The 20,046-nt window shown below is 46.9% G+C and overlaps 1 protein-coding gene across 1 annotated transcript in view; it reads right to left on the bottom strand.

Moving 5' to 3' along the window:
• Positions 1-18,083, bottom strand: part of TTLL11 (tubulin tyrosine ligase like 11) — a 73,533-nt gene extending 55,450 nt beyond the window's left edge. The window contains exon 1 of the mRNA XM_080990899.1: positions 17,592-18,083. Coding sequence (XP_080847025.1) covers positions 17,592-18,008 — 417 coding nt within the window. The 5' untranslated portion in view covers positions 18,009-18,083. The remainder of the gene's footprint in view (positions 1-17,591) is intronic.
• Positions 18,084-20,046: the final 1,963 nt, after the last annotated feature.

The following is a 20,046-nucleotide window of genomic DNA, read 5'->3' as shown; positions in this document are numbered from 1 at the left end:
GGGAGGGAGATGCTTTCATCCTCCGACTCCTGCGCCTGTTTCCTCAAAAGGAAACAACACTGTGCTCAGTTCTCATGGAAGAAATACAGGGACGCAGGGTGGAAGATACGCACATTTGCCCAATTTACAGGGTTTCAGAATTCAGCTTTTCTCATTGCAGGGTTGAAATTCGGTGCAGAGCTGTCATTTATTTATTTTTTAATCATGGGCTGGAGGAAACCTGCAGTAAAAGTGTTGACGAGTGCATGGAAAGCCAACGTGGTCACTGGACCACACAGCTCCCATCCTCCCTGACAGTTGGAAATGCTGCCTTGGGGAGGGGTGGCTGGGGCTAGAATCCAACAACACATTGGCTGTTCCTGGGCAGATCTTGCCAACCTGGTGCAATCCGAAACACCTGGAAGGCACCCGTATGGAGAAGGCTGTACTAGGGAGGCCCACATTCAAAAACCCCGCTGCCGCCCCAGCCATAAGCTCACCAAGTGATGTTGGGCCAACCCCACAGGGCCATTGTGAGGACACAGAACATAAGAAGAACCCTGCTGGATGAGGCCAATAGCCCATCTAGTCCAGCATCCTGTCCTTACAGTGGCCAACCAGAGCTTCACTGGATGCCCCCCAAATTCCGATATTATGGATATCCAAAGAAGCTGAGTGCTTGAAGATGGAATAAAGGTAAAGGTAAAGGGACCCCTGACCATTAGGTCCAGGCGTGGCAGACTCTGGGGTTGTGGCGCTCATCTCGCTTTACTGGCCGAGGGAGCCGGCGTACAGCTTCCGGGTCATGTGGCCAACATGACGAAGCCGCTTCTGGCGAACCAGAGCAGTGCACGGAAACGCCGTTTACCTTCCCGCCAGAGTGGTACCTATTTATCTACTTGCACTTTGACATGCTTTCGAACTGCTAGGTTGGCCGGAGCAGGGACCAAGCAACGGGAGCTTACCCTGTCACGGGGATTTGAACCGCCAACCTTCAGTTGGGCAAGTCCTAGGCTCAGTGGTTTAACCCACAGTGCCACCCATGTCCCTTGAAGATGGAATAGACCAAAATAAATTATCGCAGAAAGACATGCACAGAAACATCCAATTTAAGGGGGAAATGTTAACTGCTCACCATCAGAGCAACGGCATTTTAGCTTCTCTGCTCTTATTACAGAAACACCCCAGAACCCCAGCCAGGTTTTAGAGGAGGAAACCCAACCCCTTGTTGCCCCGGTTCGCTGGCTTGGCAATTAAAACTTCCCTCACTGGTGCAGCTACTTAATCCTGGGGGGCCGTTAAGCTGATGCAAGCTTGCTGCCCTCCAGTTCACCCCCCCCGCTTCAAATCATGCGTCCACCCCCGGGACAAACAAGCCTGTGCCCCCAAGACTGACTGGAACACTCAGAGGCGTACTGCAACAGACGCCAGACTTATGATGCAACGGTTTCCCCAGGGTGAATGCAGAGGCCGTTTCCAGGCCTCCTCTGAGGAGGAGGCAGCACAGAGCACCTTCGTTCCCACTGCCACCCCTTTTTGCAAAGAAGCATGTTCACCACTGGAGCAACAACGTTTTAAAACACCCCCTGGCTGTTTACGGTTATCCCGCCCCCCTTACTATGGAAATTTTGTGGGCAAAGGTGGGAGGTTGCAGGGAAAGGAGGATCCTTTCTGCAAACAGATCTCCAAGAATGCCTTTTTTAAAAGCCTTAGTTTTGAAGGCAACTTGCTTTGGGAAAGGAGGGGGGGGTGCCTGAAATTAATTAGCACGCTAATTGGGGAAATTCTTTCTTCCTCTGCTGCTTAATGGAGCAAGTATGACACCCACAACAGTCAACTAGAGAGGAAGGAGGACCTCCGGTTCATTTCGTTATTGATTTACTCAGGAAGACGAAAGTTTGGGGAGAGTGAGGCAAAAAATGTGTAATTCTCAGGAAAACAACCAAGGGATGGAATCCCACCTTTTCCGCGCCCTCTTCAAATGCGCGAGGAATACAGATTTGGAGGCAAGCGTCAGGTAGCTCTCCCATACCCATGGAATATTTGTTTTTTAAGTACCGTATTTTTTGCTCTATAAGACTCACTTTTCCCCTCCTAAAAAGTAAGGGGAAATGTGTGTGCGTCTTATGGAGCGAATGCAGGCTGTGCAGCTATCCCAGAAGCCAGAACAGCAAGAGGGATTGCTGCTTTCGCTGCACAGTGATCCCTCTTGTTGTTCTGGCTTCTGAAATTCAGAATATTTTTTTCTTGTTTTCCTCCTCCAAAAACTAGGTGCGTCTTATGGTCTGGTGCTTCTTATAGAGCGAAAAATACGGTAACTAATATTTAAATCAATGCCAGTTTCAAAATACCAATGAAGAAAAATTATGCTGGCAGGGCACCTCTCATTTACAGCAGCGTTTCACACCGACAGCTTGGTAAGGATTTAAGAGCAGGGGTTGTCTTTTTAGGTTACCAGGAGGCAGGAAATGTTATTCCAGACTGGGAGAGACGAGGGAGGCAATGTGATACACACGACAGATAAAAGCAGGCAGCCTAAAGGCCCATCTACTCCAATAACCCATTTCCCATGCTGGTAAGCCAGAAGCCCAGAGGCAGAATATTGGCCCAACAGGATATCTCGTACTCAAAAGATAGACTGCCTCCGAACAGGAGGTTTCATCGAACCCTACTCTCCTTTTCTAACAAATTGTCTCTAAGCAGTTGGCTCCTTACCTCTCTCGCCCTGATCTGGCCACAGTGATCCATGCGGGCTTGATTATTGTAACTCGCTCTATGCGGGGCTGCCCTTGAGACTGACCCAGAAACTCCAATGGGTGCAGAATGCCGCGGCAAGACTCCTTACGGGGTCCTCTATGCAGGATCACATTCACCCAATGCTATACCAGCTGCAGTGGCTCCCGGTGGAGTACAGGGTCAGGTTTAAGGTGCTGGTTTTAACCTTTAAAGCCCTATACGGCCTAGAACCCACGTACCTACGGACTGCCTCTCCTGGTATGCCCCACAGAGGACCTTACGGTCTGCAAACAAAAACACCTTGGAGATCCCGGGCCACAGGGAGGTTAGGCTGGCCTCAACCAGAGTCAGGGCCTTTTCAGCCGTGGCCCCGATCTGGTGGAACGCTCTGTCACAAGAGACTAGGGCCCTGCGGGACTTGACATCTTTCCACAGAGCCTGCAAGACAGAGCTGTTCCACCAGGTCTTTGGCCAGGGCACAGCCTGACTCCCTCCTTTGGTAATCCTCACAGAACTCTAGCCCAATGGTTGCCATTAATTTGATTTGAACTGATTTTATAATGAATAGATTTTAGAATGCTGTATTATTTTACTGTTGTTAGCCACTCTGAGCCTGGCTTCAGCTGGGGAGGGCGGGATATAAATAAAATTTTATTATCATTATTATTGTTATTATTATTATTACTATTATACTTCCAAAGTCACCTAAGAGCCAAACTTCACATTATGTCTATACAGATGAGCTTACCAAAAAAAGGGGGGGAGGGGGGAGATTTGAAAGAGGAACCTTTTTCCACCTGTGGTGACACTGTCCACAGGTATTCAGATTTTGGACAGCGGTTTGTCAAGAAGTGACCAAACTACGCAAAACAAGCTATTTCAACTTCACCACAGCTTTGATTACTAAATCTATGGACCAATTGACTGAAAGGTTTCAGCTCTTGGGAACTCTCGACAGGGATGCTAGCAGCTGCCAGAACCTCAGTTTCCCCCAAACGGAAAACTTTACAGGACTTGTGACATTTGCTTTGATATAAAAACCAAAACCTCATAAATTATGTGTTGCCAAAGGCTTGAGGGTTCTTGAAAAATTCTGTGTTACGAAAGTTCTCTGTGAAGAGGGATGGATTGTTAAAACCACGCTGAGAACTGTAGCTCTGAGAGTGGATAGGTGGGGGGGGGGGAGTTTCACTCTTAGTTTTTATTTGTCTGTTACACACCCTTCTTTGCCCTCAGGTCCCACCATTAAAACATGGGGCAAAGAGTTGCATCTTCAGCATCCTTCGGAGGCCGCACAATGAAGGAGCCAAGCGCAACTCTGTGGCCTTGACTTAGGGGCCACCACAGAGTAGGCCCTCTCCTTGGGTAATCGCAACCCTGAGCCTGCAAGGGGCGCCTTCTGCCAATCTCAGCACTTAAGAGGGTTTGTAGGGAAGGAGGCTGTGGGAGAACTTGCATCTATATAGCATACAACCCTATAGAAATAAGGAAGTTGGAGCCGGTTCTGAGCACCAGGAAAACAAGAGCAGAAAGTCGGTGATATTAGCATCCACACGCCCCCCTCCCACTACAGCATAGCAAATAAGATTATCCCAGCTACAAGTTGATTGATTCTGAAACAGGCACAAGGAATGCATCCGCTGCACAGCGCCGGCTCTTCCAGAGACACAGCACCACAAGCAGACAAGCCAATCCAGGCAGCATGGGGGGAAGAAAGGTGAGGGCAGAAATCCGGGCCCTTCGTTTGTTTGCTGCTTTTCATTTGCTTTGTTACAAGAATTTTAAGTTTATATATATATATATATAGTAAATGTTCATAAATGTACCAAGCAAGCATACATATAAATGTACAGACGAACTGTCAGAGACCCACAGAAAAAGTCCTGAAACCATTTGTCTTTTCCACATTGACCTCAAATATTTCTCTGCAAGGTCGAAAGAGATGGGCAGCCTCCTTATTGTCTCTTTGCTCACAAATCCTGTCTCAAGGGCACATATAACATATGAATAGGGCAGGGATAGGCATCCTAAGACAGGAGTGCCCGGCGTGCTCTGGTCCATGGAGTCACGAAGAGTCGGACACGACTCAACGACTAAACAACAACAGGCATCCTAAGGGGTTTAACCGGCCCACAAGCCACCCGCTCGGCGGTTCCCCACATGCTGCGCTAAGCTGGTGCAGCGCAGGGACTCTCTTCTGTGGCTCTGGAAATCGCTTCTGCGCATGCGCACTTTCCGGCGTCTGGGCATGCGCAGAAGCAATTTCCAGCGCCACAGACACGCGCAGATGCGATTTCCGGCATTGTGCTGCGCTGGCCCAGCCCACGGAGGATCTCTGCGGGAGTGATCTGGCCTGCCCGATAAGCCTTGCTGACCCCTGGAATAGGGTGAGCCTGTGGCCTGGATTCAGGAATTGAGTACCGGTAGTTATCATAACAAAAGAGTGGCCAGGATGCCCAGGTAATCCAATCAGGTAACCTGGCAGACAGGAGATAAACAACACACTCAGGATTCTGTTTTAGACCTTCCCTTCTGATGTATGCATGATGTACTGGAGGTGGTCTTGGGCTACACCCCTTCTGTGATGTATTTATGATGTATGGAGGGGTGGTTTGGGGCTCCAAGGTGAGCAGTTCAAAAGTCTATATAAGGGCTTGTGCGCATGGTTCAGGGTTCTCCTCCTCCTTTCCTGCGGGTGAGGGGAGCACCCTGTTGCAACAGCTTTAATAAAGATCAGGCTTACGAGCTGCTTTGCTTCTCAATATTCTCTGGTTGGCCTCTGTTATTTTCTCCTACCGATGGAGAATCTACAAAGGACTCTATAAGGGCTCTTGTATACCCCATAAGGGAGCTGTTTTTGTTTACAACAGCTTTCTCCAAAACACTTTTCCACTAAAAAAAAAAAAAACCTAAAGGCAAAAAAGAACCTTGGCTAAAGGTATACAAAAGACACCTTTTTGGTGGGGGAGCAGGGTGGGAAAACCTGCCTGACTTCATTACAGTGCAAATAAATTTTAGAGCGTTTGAGTTTGTTCACAAGCCAAAGGCTAAAGAAAGTCCTAAACTGGTGGGCTGAGGCTTCCAGGAAGCCACGATTTCTTCCCTGACCCGTAACGAGAGCATGTTATTGGTTAATTGTCCATGGCTGAAGGAAAGGCACTCTGCACATGCCAGGAGGTAGGCTTCTTCTCTGTTTTAATCCATTGTTTTTGCAAGGCTCAAAGCAGTGACAATCACCCTGGTAGACGTATAACAAAATTAAAAAGAAAAGCAGCAAGATTCAAGAAAACTAGCTGAAAAAACACTGAAGAGGAAGAGTTTCTGCAGCCACATCTGAACCCCAAGGAAAAGGGTATGTTTTCATACTTCTGACAAAAGGTTGCAGAGTTTCAGGGGCAGCTGACAAAGAGGCCCTGCTTCCAGGTGCTTTTGTTCTGGTGTGTAGCAACCCGCAGCTGAATTTGTCATTGCACCGTGCCAGCATTCTGGGAAAAGGCAGAGGAATAAGGTTTTCTTCCAGCTCCTGCTCAAAGGCTGCCTTTGAAGAGGGAAAATGTTAAGCAGTCGTCCAGGACCCTCAACAATTGTCAACTGTTCTGGGGAAAGGAGGTGGATTGGGAGCATGAGTGCATGCAAAGAGAGCCCCCGACAACCCCCACCCTGCCATGCATACACCACAAACACACATGTACATAAAGCAGAGCCCACCAGCAGGTTGGTGAAGACTATCATAAAGGAAGAGAGCCAGTTGTTAGTCAGACCACTGGGAGACCCGAGTTTGAATCCCACACTTGGCTATGAAGCTGACTGGGTGTGGCCTTGACCCCTCACAGCCTAACCTACCTCACAAGGGTGTTATGGGGATTAAATGAAGAGGGGGGGGAACCATATATGCCACCTTGAATTCCTTGAGTGAAAAGGTAGGATAGAAATACAATACAGTCATACCTCGGGTTAAATGTGCTTCAGGTTAAGCGTTTTCAGGTTACGCTCTGCGGCGACCCGGAAGTAACGGAGCACATTACTTCCGGGTTTCACCACTCGCGCATGCGCAGACGCTCAAAATGACATCATGCGCATGTGCGGTAGCGGTGAATCACGACCCGCGCACGTGCAGACGCGGGTTGCGTTCGCTTCAGGATGCGAACGGGGCTCCGGAACGGATCCCGTTTGCATCCAAAGGTACCACTGTAAATAAACAAGGAAGATAAAGCTAGCTCCTCCGCAAGCAGCTTTTGGTTACTGGCACTTTTGCTCTCAGACACTTCTTTTTTCTTTTCTTTTTTTGCAAGCCCTGGTTGCAGCGCGGACCGATTCTCCACCGCACCTGTACAGCCCGTAAGCTAAAGCAGCACATTTCATGCATGGGTCCCCTGGGGGGAAAGGGTGTTGTGGAAGTGAGAGTGAAAGGTAAAAAAACGTGAAACAGATCTCCTATTTTCCAGAGAAGGTAAGGAACAAACAGGAAAGGAAGGCGGGGGGGGGGGGGGCGGCCAGCCACACACCAGGAAATCAGGGAGTTATGGGACCTGACTGTTTGCATAGCTGCTGCAGCTGTGTTAGTGAAACGATGCCACTGTAACCATGGCAACAGCAAACCCAGAAAGGAAGCCCCGCCGTCAGCTGTTCCGCCTGTCTTCCAAGACCCCCACCCTGAGCTCTTCGAAATGCCTCACAGGGCCCCACCCGCTTGCCTGTTTACCTACCCTCACCCCCCCGAATAATTATATGCCACCTTTTTCTCCAATGAGCTCAAGGTGGTCTATATGGCCCTCCCTGCTCCTCATTTTATCTCACAGCAACTCTGGCAGGTTGGTTAGGCTGAGAGAGGCCCAAGGTCACACACCCCATGAGGTTCGTGCCAAGTACAGATTTGAACCCTGGCCTCTCCCACATCCTCTGCCACTTCCACCTGGCCCCTTGCTGCCATCTTACGACCAGAGATACATTCACAGAACCCACCTCCTCTTCACCTCCCCTCCCTCAAACCCACCTTCTCCCTTAAAGCTTTTGCACAAGACCCCAACCAGGTGAAACTCTCAGCCCAAGCACAATGGGATCACAAGCAGCCATGCTCAGCCGCTGTGGCCTTGGCAAAACAAAACCCAGACAGGTCCCTGCCCCAAGGAGCCTTCAGTTGCTATCACCATTTTCACCGCCCACCACTGTGGTATATTGCAACTGGTACGCAGCTTTTCAAAACCAAAAAGCGGAAGTGACAACATTGCAGATATGTGGAATCACTTCTTAAGAACACAAGAAGAGCCCCTGGCCCGTCTAGTCCAGCAGAGTCATCAGCTGATTCCTATAGGCTGCAGCCAGAATGGTCAGTGGTCAAGGCTATTTGGAACTCTTGTCCAAAGCTTATGGAGAGCACCTGGTTGGGGGAAATGGATGCAAACAAACATGCACATCCCTAACCAACCTAAAAATGGTGACCAGGCCCAAGCAGGATGTTGCAAAATTGCAATTTTTGATATTCTTGGCTCCAGACCAGGACAAAGTCTGCCTTGCATCTCATAAGAAAGTCAAGGGCTCCCCCTTCAGGCCAAAAAAGTCAGCATCATTAAATCCCCACGCTCCCTGCTCCAGATACAACAGAACAGGACCCTAATGGGCAAAGCATTTTCTGCTTTCTGGGCTAATTATGCTAATTCCTTGATATTATGCAAATAACATGGCAGATGAAGGTGTCATCTTGTTCCAAAAGGGATTTGTTCAGCAGACTTTTCAGAAGTGTTATCCGTTCTGATTAACACCGGCATACATAATTCCTGGTGAGACTTCTGTTTCCACCTCTGCAAATGACTTCAGCAAGTCAGTATGCAAACACACCGATCTCGTTAGCACAAAATCCAATTTTAACTGACCTTGTTCTTACTGCTATGTCTCCCCACCGACACTCACTGTAAAGTTGCAAGAATGGCTTCAGGCATTTTTTAGGAAGCCTATAAAAAAGAATCTTGCTGGCCAAATATTAATATCAGAAACTGAAGGGAAATGTTTGGTGAAAACAGCATGCCAAAACTTGATCCCACCCCTACCCCACAAATTCCACAGCAGTACGTGAATAATACTACTTGTAGAGCATCCATTTACAACAAGTTCGAGCTGAGCTGAGGATCAGGGCCACTTCAAGTTGTCAGCACAGGATTTGTGTGGAGAGGAATACATGGCTTTTCTATAAAAGTGGGGCAGGGGCTTTTCCTGAAATGAAAGATAGATAGGTAGATAGATAGATAGATAGATAGATAGACAGACAGACAGACTGCTGCCCCAAAGGAGGTTAAAGTATTCTGTCCGTAATTTTGTTTTTGTTTTTGTTTTTTTAAAAAACCACAAATTTGAGTCTGTTCAAGTTAAAGTCTGTACCTGCTCTGAGGAATTCAGTACAGTGGACGCTCAGGTTGCGAACATGATCCGTGCAGGAAGCATGTTCGCAACCCACAGCGTTTGCAACCTGCACCGCTGCATCTGCGCATGAGTGGGTTGCGATTTGGCGCTTCTGCCCATGCGCAAAGCGCGATTTAGCACTTCCGGGTTTCCGTGGGTCCGTAACCCGAAAAAATGCAACCCGAAGAGTCTGTAACCCGAGGTATGACTGTATTAGGCACTAGAATTCTTTTAATCCCCAAGCAGCAATGGCAATCCACTAGAGGTACCTTAAAACTGTCACAAAGACTTTGTCCCTGCAGCAATAGTGAATTGCCACAAGTCATCTAGTCCAGCCCCCCGCAAGGCAATAATTTCCTAGGGGCTCCTCTTATGATTTTGTTAAAAAAAATAATTGGCTTTTCAATGCACAAACATTCCAATTAAGACCTGCAAAGTTTGTAATATGGTGTGGAGTGTGCATTAGGAGGGACGTGGGTGGAGCTGGGGGTTAAACCACAGAGCCTAGGACTTGCCGATCAGAAGGTCAGCGGTTCGACTCCCCGCGACGGGCTGAGCTCCCGTTGCTCAGTCCCTGCTCCTTCCCACCTAGCAGTTTGAAAGCACATCAAAGTGCAAGTAGATAAATAGGTACCGCTCCGGTGGGAAGGTAAACGGCATTTCCGTGCGCTGCTCTGGTTCGCCAGAAGCAGCTTAGTCATGCTGGCCACATGACCCAGAAGCTGTATGCCAGCTCCCTCGGCCAGTAAAGCCAGATGAGCGCCACAACCCCAGAGTCGGTCACAACTAGAGTTAATGGTCATGGGTCCCTTTACCTTTATGCATTAGACAGTGTTTTGGATCTGCCCTGAATGAAGAATGGATGAGTTCAGTTATCCAGAAGTGGTACTGGCACCGACGGGGGGATTGAACAGATGAAGGATAAGGCTACCAGTAGCTACTACTCACAAAGCCTCTCTGTTGGAGATGGAGGGCATCTGGATGTCGTAAGCAGGGGGGGGGGCAGTGGGTGTGCTGCTGTTGTGCTCATGCCCTGTTTGTGGAATTCCCAGTGGGGCACCTGGTGGCCTCTCCCAGAACAGGATGCTGGAGGGGCCAAATAGGTCACTGGCCTCATCCATTCCGCAGGGCCTGTAAGACAGAGCTATTCCACCTGGCTTTCAACTGGAACTTAGCCTGATCTTTTATTTCTCTTCTCTTCCCTCCCCCTCCCCTTTTTATGAAGATTACCCACTCTGGGAACCCACAGCTAATTCTCCCCTGGTCTCCTCACTGGCCCAAATAGGACTAATTTAGCCAGCTAGCCCTGGTGATCATCTAATGTTTACTGGATGGATTTCCCCCCCTAAACTGACTTTTGAATTCTGAATTTATTGTTATTCACGTTTTTATGCTGTTTTTTGTTGCATCAATTAAGTGTTATAAATTTGTTATTAGCCACCCTGAGCCCGGTTTTCTGAACCGGGAAGGACGGGGTATAAATTATTTATTATTTATTTATCCAGCAGCATTTGTCGTATGTTCTTAAATTCTGAAGAGATTATAGCCTTAGACAAAAAGATGCTTTTACCAGGGTTTTCACCCAATTAATGAAATTTTAGTAGGTTAAGTTAAATTAATCCTCATAAATGACTGAAAACAGTAATTCTGAAGAAAAAGGTACACTTCCCTCATTTTTAGATGGTGCATGATTTTACAAAGTTGTTGCCTCCTGTGTGTGTGAACTCGTGAAAGAGAGACAGAGAGAGGTCCTGCTGCTCCTAATAGAACTTTCATGGCAACTGGTAGCTATTGCTCAAAGGATCATAGAATTGTAGAGTTGGAAGGGACCCAGGGGTCATCTAGTCCAACCCCCTTCAATCACAGATAAAGAAACCCTGGCAGATGGCTTCATGGTGTGTTCCATCAGACACACCCTGCAACCTCACTATGGCATTTTCAATGTTTGCACAACACCTAGCACTCAGCAGCAATCACCACCACCACCACCATCATATTGAATTTCTACAGCACTGGGCATGTGGCAACAATTATAAAAAGAAAGAGGAGTATTTCCACATTTGTAGAACACCAAGCTCTCACCAAGCCCCCAGCCAGCACGGCCAATGGTCAGGGATGACACGAACCTGAAGAATCATGTGGTGTAGTGGTTAGAGCAATGGACTAGGGCATGGGAGACCAGAGTTCAAATCCGCACTCAGCCATGAACCAGCTGGGGGACCTTGGGCCAGTCTTCCTTCCCCTCTCGCTCTCTCCTACTAAATCTACCTCACGGGATTGTTGTGGGAATAAAATGATGAGGGGGAGAACCATGTACACTGCCATGAGCTCCTGGAAGGAAAAGGTAAATGCAATAACTAAATTGACTTGATATCTTTCCGCAGGGCCTGCAAGACAGAGCTGTTCCGCCTGGCCTTTGGTTTGGACTCAGTCTGACCCTTATGTTTCCCTCCCCTTACGGTTTTGATCTATGGGCTATTTTTAAAATGAGACTGCATTTTAAATTGCATTTTAACCTGTATTTTAAATTGCTTTTTTTTCTATTATGTTTTTACTGTTATTTTACTGGTGTTAGCCGCCCTGAGCCCAGCTCTGGCCAGGGAGGGTGGGGTATAAATAAAATTTATTTTTATTATTATTATTATTAAATTGTAGTCCAGCAGAAGTTGGATGGCTACCTGTCAGGGGATTCCTTAGCCGTGATGCCTGCATTGCTGGGGTTGGGCTAGATGACCCCTGGGGTGCCTTCCACCTCTGCTCTTTCCTTCTCCGTTCTGCTTCTCTATAAAGCGGAGACAGGGAACAAGGGGCCTTCCAGATACTGCTGGACTCCAAGTCCCGTCATCCCCAGCCAGTGCTGCCAACCGTGGGGGATGATGGGAGTTGGAGTCCCGTGACTAATGGGGCCGGGTGCTGGTGAGAGCCTGGCTGCTCAGAGGCCTTTATCCCACCGATTGCCAGCTGCTGGGGGGCAGGAGAGGGCGAAGGCCGTTGCCTCCTCCATGTCCTGCCGGGGGGGCCTTCCCGTGGGGGCCCCCAGCGTGGCCCCTGGGAGAAACTCTGGGCAAGGTGTGAAAATAGGGTGCAAGGCATTTCCCTCTGGTGCACAAATGCTGCAGGTGGCAGGTCCAAAGCGCTCAAGAAACAAAACAAAACCACTTTCCTAAAACAATGGGGCCAAGCTAACTAGAATAAATAAGTCTGTGGCCCTCCAGAGGCTTGTGTGCCGCAACGGCCCTCATGCCTGACCACTGGCCATGCTGTCTGCAGGGAGAGGGAACCAAATATTACTTGGGAGAGCTGCAGACTCCCCACCCCTGAAATAAATAAGTCAATTTTGCTTATGAACTTGCATACGTTCTCATGCAATCATAGGTAAACAAGGGGGCAGCCGGCGATTTGTGTGTTGCCAACGACATGAGCAGGAATTACATTGCTGGAATTACAAAGTTGGAAGGGACTCGCAAGGGCCATCTAGATAGTCCATGTTCCTACAATGCAGGAATCACGGCTCCTGATGACGCAACAGCCACTGACCACAGCAAAGGCAGCCAGGCTTCTGAGGCCCAGCGAGACTGGAGAGGTCCAGCCACAAGACAGCTAGAATGAGAACCATAATTACAAACACAGGTACAGATAAGAGGAGGAAGGCAGGGACACAGAGGAAGAGCAACTGAGGCTGGGGGCCTGGAATGAGGACAGAGAGCCATACAGACCAGGGTCTGTCTGGCAGAAACACACAAGGCCAGGGCACTGATGACAAATACTCCTTTGCTTTCTGTTTTACTATTCCCCCGTATTCCTGAGATAGGCATTTCTCTATTGACTTCTATCTTAACCTGAAATACATCAGAAATAGCTTTTATAATCTTCTGCCAATATTCCTTTACACAAATACACTCCCACCACATATGTGGATATACCCCTAACTCTTAACCACAATGCCAACACTTAGGACTCAATCCTTTAACTATATATGCCAGTTGCGCCGGGGTTCGATACCATTTCAATAGGAATTTCCTATTTAATTCTTTATATTTACCCCTTTTTATTTTATCTATACTCTTTGGTATAAAATTATGATCTTAGCTGGTATGCTTGTTATTGCATTAGGATGGAAAGAGAAAGATAAATGGACAATGGAAAAACGGAATTGTTGTGTTTTTGAATATATACAATCTGATATATATGAACAGGTAATGGCGGAAGATACATGGGAAAACAAATGTCAAAAGATTTTGAATTAATGGACAAGTTATAGGAATTGGATAGCATGGGGGGAAGCCAACTCAAGCATCCAAATTAGAATGAATAATCTGTGCACATGGTTAAAGATCTGAAGAGAGAACAATTTTGGGGGGAGGGCTTAAAGGGGAGGGAGGAAGTGGGGGGGGAATTAGGATAAATGAGTAGGGACAAAAGTATATACTGTTATGTATATCTAATAGGAGGATGATTTTGATGCACGTTATTGTTAGATTTTCGGCTGAATTATTATTATTTTTTGTACGTTATTCGACATCCCTGGATGAAAGTGTGATCATAAAGAATGGGAAAATAAATAAATAAAAACAAAACAAAAACAAATACCCCTTTGCTGTACTCTTCTACGGAAAGGAGACCCTCCCCAAAACACGTTGCCTGCATGGCCCAGGGGACAAAATCCTGGAGTGCAATTAAAGTCTCCACTCAGTCAGTTGGCAAAGCTGAAAGGGAAGTTCCAGAATCGGCGTGATGAACCGTTTCAGAAGGACTGGAGCAAATTTATACTTTATTTGAAAGAAAATTGTAAACATTTGAAAACATTTGCAGCTTTAACACGAAATGTTTGGTAATGCGAAATTAAGGAGCTAATTTACATATAAGAGGGTGAATGTTAAAAATTGATACCAGGTATATAATGTATGGAGCAGATATAAAGATCTCTTAGTATGAAAAACACCCAAATGGATTTCGCCAATGAAAGCACAGGCCCCCAAAAAGTTAAATATGGAAAATAAATGGTTGAGATACTCAGATTTATTGTTAGAGAATCAGGAAGGTTTTAAATTAAAACCGTTTGAACAAATTAAAGAAAGTGAATTGGCTACAATATTATCAGATTAATGAATTATATAAGATTGAAAAAACCAAATTGGAAACGGAGTTGTTAGATACCAAAGTCAAGAATATGTCTAAAATGTATAACTTGCTGTTGGAGTGGCATACAAAGGATGAACAAGTTAAATCGGTAATGATTGAATGGGCAAGAGATGTGGGACATAATATAATGTTGGAGGATTGGGAGAGGTTATAGAAGAAAGGGGTTAAGTTAACTGCATATACAATGTTAAAGGGAAATATGAAAATGATGTATAGGTGGTACTTAACCCCTGTAAAAATGGCAGAGATTTATCACAATAGTGATAATCTTTGCTGGAAATGTAAAGAAAAAGAAGGTACCTTTTTTCATATGTGGTGGACCTGTCCCAAGGTAAAAGACTGGGAGAAGATTTATAATGAATTGAAAAAAATGTTGAAATATACATTTATTAAGAAACCAGAGGCCTTTCTTCTTGGAATAACAGGTTTGGAATTGCCCAAGAAAGATGTTAAATTATTTTTGTATGCCACAACAGCTGCTCGAATTTTACTAGCTAAAAATTGGAAAACACAAGAACTACCAACAGTGGAAGATTGTCAGATGAAGATGATGGACTTTTTGGAGCTAGCCGACCTGACTGGAAGAATCCGCGACCAGAGAGAAGAGGAATATCAAGAAGATCGGAGGAAATTTAAGGACTATTTGAATAAATATTGTAATATAAAAAATTAGAAATTACTTGAAATTACTAAATTGGCCTAGGAGTAAATTAGGATTTAATTAAATAAATAGGATTGAGAACAGTAAGAAAAGTGAATAAATTTGATTATAATTGGAATATTGCTGTTTAATAATGATATTGGAAAGCTGTTACATCCAGATACAAGGAAACTCAGAAGGGAGGCACTAGAGGAAGTCAATTAACATGTTCATAAGGTGGGGTTTTTTAACAATTAAGTTCGTTTTTATTGTTTGTTTGTTGTTGTTTTTCTTTGATGTATTTTTTTGTGTGTTTGCTCTGGTTTGACCTTTGGTTGTGCAATGTTTGTTGCAAAATTTATTACAACTGTGGAAAATTTAATAAAAATTATGGGGGGGGGGGGAGAAACCAAAGGAAGGGGGGGAATTGATACCAGGTAAAAAAGTAGTTATAGAAATACGATGGATTTGTTAAAGATATGTGGAAGTCAGAGGGAGGGAGGGAGGTTGTTGCTCTTTCTGAGCAATATTTTAAGTTATGGATTTACATAACGAAAATGAAATGTGATATGGAAAACTCAATAAAAAATATGGTAAAAAACAACAACAAAGTCTCCACTCAGTCATGAAGCTCAGTGTGTGACCTGGGTCTCATCGCCCAATGATAAAAAGGGGGGGGGTGATAACCTTTTGTGCCACCACGAGTTCTATGGAGCAAATTCATGGAGGGGGACGGAGAAGACCCTTCTGCTTGCCCCACCATCCTCGGTGGGCTCTCGTGTTTGCATCCTGCTTGCAGGTTTCCCACAGTGGACATCTAGTTGGCCACTGTGAGAAGAAGATGGCTGGGCTATATAGGGCCCCTGTGGCCGGATCCAGCAGCGGCTCTTCATAGGTTCTTAAGAAATAAATAAAACTAATTAGCGGCATGATGAATGGCTTCAGTACTAGCCAAATTGAGGAATGTCAATTTTTTATTGTTTCCACTCTGTTTGCAGGAAAAAGCGGGGGGGAACAGCCCAGGTTTGTTCCTGGGTACCAGTGCAAGGGTTGGACTCTGCTCTACTCCTGGTCAATGGCTACACAATGAAAACCAGAAAGGCACCATTTAGCTGGGGTCCATTCCTGCCTCATTGGTTGCCAGCAGTGAGGTCAAAGGCATTGCACGGTGCAGTGATGTCACAATAAGCATTGTGCTCATCTAGACATTATGAGGAAAGCAAGGCGAAATCATTGACCCAGAGCTGCAAAACGCAACACACACCAGGAGGTCCTGGTACGTGTCCAGTTTAGACTTCCCCAACTTTCCCATGCTGGTGGGGACTGACGGGAGCTGGTGTCCAAAGCAGAGTTTTGAGATAGATAGACGTTTTGCTTGCATCCATCATCCTTGGCCATGTGGCAAGGGGCTGATGTTCTAAACATTTAGCCAGGCTCCCTTAAATGCAGAGAGAGATGTGTTCCAGGAAGAGCCTGGAGCCTTGCAAAGTTCATTTGTTTACCGGGAAGAAGAGAAACCACATCAGAAAAGTTAGACTGTGTTGCCACTGCACAAAAGAAAACAGAGATCCTGTCTTCAGGGAACTGATGCATAATCAAAGCTGCATGGACACCAGCCTTTGCCCAGCCAGTGCCCTCCAGCTGTTGGTGAAGGCTGGCGTACACTATGAGTTTGCCAAACCACGGTCAATACAAACCAAGGTTTGTACTTTAACAACAAGCTCTGGTTTCAGATCCTGGTTGGTTGGCTGGCAACAAACAAACCATAGTTAAAAGTCGCTGCACAGTGTTCAGAAGATCATAGAAACCATAGTTTAATAAATCATAGCATGGAATGAACCAAGTCCGTGTTAGCTGAACACACAACGGGGGAGGGGGCAACTGTGGGGATAAGCTTAATTTACTCTCCGCCCTCTTAAATTGCGGGGTGGGGGTACTGCTATTATAGTAGGTGTTTTCGTGTTTTTATACTGCAAACTGCCCTGTGGTCCTCGGATGAAGGGTGGTGTAGAAACTTAATTAATAAGCTAAGAAGAGCCCAGCTGCAGGATCAGGTCCATGCAGCCCAGCCACTGGAGGAGTAAGCGGGATGCAGCCCACCTGGGGGGGACACCCCTGGGAGGGGGTGACATCACCGCTCCACCCCCCTGGGATGGCTAGCCCCGCCCCCAGGTGCCCAGCTTGCACCGCTCTGGGTGCTGGAGCAGCTAGCTCCGCCTCTTGAGCCCAGCATCCTGTTCTCACAGTGGCCAACCAACTATTATTTTACTGTTGTTCGCCGCTCTGAGCCCGGCTTCGGCTGGGGAGGGCAGGATATAAATAAAATTCTATTATTATTATTATACGTCCAAAGTCATCCAAGAGCCAAACTTAGTGCCTGTGGGCAATGAGTTGCACAGCAGGGTCCCACTCCAGATCCCCATGCCGTGCGGCCTGCCCACCCCCAGATTAGGGCGGGGGCTTCTACTCTGTGCGGCGGCTCAGGGATGGGCGAACCTGCGTCCCTCCAGCTGCGCCAAGACTCCAACTCCCATCAGCCCCCGCCAGCCAGGCCAACGGCAGGGCATGATGGGAGTTGGAGTCCCGTTCTACCCGCGGTCTGCTCCAGCTGCGGAGCTGCTCTTGCGACGGGGAAGGGGGCTTCCCTCCAGGCCAAGGCATGGGGGTGCTGGGTCCTCTCCCCGCGCCCTTCCCCGCTTACCTCTTTCCAACGCAGCAGCTTGAGGCTGCGCTTGAGCGGCTGGAGCGAGGTGCGCGCCTTGGAGCTGTCCACCGTTACGGGTCGCGGGTTCCTGCGCGGGTGCGGCCGAGGCCCCGGAGCCGCGGGACCCTTCTTCTTCCTGGGCGGCGGCTCCTTGGGCGCTGCGCCCCGGCGCCCGGCAGAGCCCAGGCGCGCCACGGCACCTGCCCGAGCCGAGGGCGCAGTGCCAGGGGCTCTTCTTGGAAACGCCGCCGCTGCCGCTGCCGCTGCCGCCGCCCCCTCCACGCCCACCGGCTGACCCTCCGGCCGCGGCGGCCGCGGACCCCCCGCCGCCCCCTTGCGCTCCTGCTCCTCCTCCTCCGCCTTCCTCTCCTCGCGCGCGGGGGCGGCGTCTGCGTCTCCCACCGGCATCTCCATCCTCAGGCTGGCGGCGTCTTCGGCTGCTCGCTCCTCCTCCGTTGCCGGCACTGGGGAAACTGAGCATGCTCCCCGTGGGAGCCTTCTTTGTGGCTTTGTTGCGGCGACGTGCGCGCAACCGAAGAGCCTCCGCGCCCTCAAGCGCGCCCTCAAGCGCAGCCTCCACCTTTTCCCCTTAAAGCGCCTGCCTGTATTAAATATTATTAGTCCGCTCAGTTCCCCATCACCTCCTCTTCCATTTCTTTCTGCTTCAGTTTACCTCGACGCGCTTTCGACTTTTTTATTTCTGCCTCAGTTCCCCCATGTGTTTTTTCGGCTTCAGTTTTCCTATGCCTTTCCCCCTCTCTGCTTTAAGCTTCCTTTAAGTTTGCTTCCACATCAGTTTCATTCATATATATTTTTTTTTAAATCTTCCTCAGTTTCCCTCAAGTTTTTTCTTTTCTCTTTCTCCCTTTTCTCCCCCCCCCCCATTTTTTATTGATTTTCCAAATTTGTAACAAATACAACACAGAAAAAAATTACAATACTAAAAAAAGAAATAAAAACAAACATATAAACACCTATTACTTTAAGACCTAATTTAATTTTCATTGTTAACTGACTTCCTCCAATCCCCCCATACTGAGTTTCATTGAATCACCCTGTGACAACTCTCCAATATCCTCTTTCTACTCAAATTAACACCTTCAATTTACTATCTTCTTCTCTTTTCATAATCTAAATCCATAGTATTTTACAGTTCATTCTTACTCTAATGCTAGGCCTATTTGATACTTTCAAGTGACTTCTGCTTATCTTATGTTACAATATTTAGCTAAATAGTCTTTAAATTTCTTCCAATCTTCTTGATATTCCTCATCTTTCTGATCGCGGATTCTTCCAGTCAGGTCAGCTAGCTCCTCTCTCTCATTTTTCTGCCTCAGTTTCCCTCATGGGACTTTTTTCCTTCCTCCATTCTTCCTCGTTTTCCTCAAAACGCCTGCTTTTCTTCTTCATTTCTGCCTCAGTTTCCATCAAGATGCCCTCCTCCCGTTTTATTTATTTTAATTTTTTTTTTTTTTTGCAGTTTCCCAAACTCTGGACTTCCCCTTGTCACAAATTAAAATAATTTCATTTAAGAATTAAAATAAATGTGGATGTGGGTGACTCCTCACATGCAAACAGATGTGTCCCAAATATCCAGTGTTAGCAAAATCCTAAAACGCAGCCACTGGGCCTGGCCAGTGCACACCTGTGCCTCTTTTTACTCAGGAGCAAGCCCTACTGAGTTCAGCTGGGACAATGAAAATGGGGGAAAGAATTCTATTTCCTTCAAACTGCGAAAAGTACATAGAAAAATGGACTCTTGTTAAGCACCCCAAATAAAAATAATTAAACTAGAAAATAATTAAAATTTATGGGTCATGCTGCAGATACCTTTTCTGATAACCAAATCCAATTAATAAATAGTTCATTGGTATTGTTCATCTATCTTCCCACCATGCCTGATCAATATCCAGTGTATGCTTAGCTAGGGGAGGGAGGAGAAGAGAAATAAAACAATAATTTCCAGGGGATTCACTGCGTTAGGCTTTTCAGCAAAAGCAACCAAATCTTGTGTCTCCTTAAAAACTTGCAAAGTTATTATTGTATAAGCTTTCATTGATCACAGTCCATTTCATCAGAATAATAATTTTTATTGGACAAATTCAGTATTTTTTGTGCATCTTTAAGTACATTCTTAGAGGGCTGATGCTAGGAACTCTCTTATCTAAGATGCCCAGACAAGCCTGGAAATAATTCCTTTGCCTGAAATCCTGGTGAGCCATTGGCTGCCAGCCAGTGTAGCCAGTATTGAGCTAGATGGGCCACTTGTCTGACCTAGCATAAGGTAGCTTCTTCTGTTCCATGGCACACGACCTCATGACTCTGTGGAAACTGCTGCTGACTATATATATAGATATATCTACTGGGCTGGGCCTGCGCAACAGCCCTTTCCTTCCTCCTAGACTGGTCTCCTTCTCTCCTCCTACTTGGCCCTCCAAGTCCCATTCACCAC

Source organism: Podarcis pityusensis, assembly GCF_964106645.2.
Source record: "Podarcis pityusensis genome assembly, chromosome: Z".
Taxonomy (NCBI): Eukaryota; Metazoa; Chordata; class Lepidosauria; order Squamata; family Lacertidae; genus Podarcis; species Podarcis pityusensis.
This window is presented reverse-complemented; position numbering and strand designations above follow the sequence as displayed.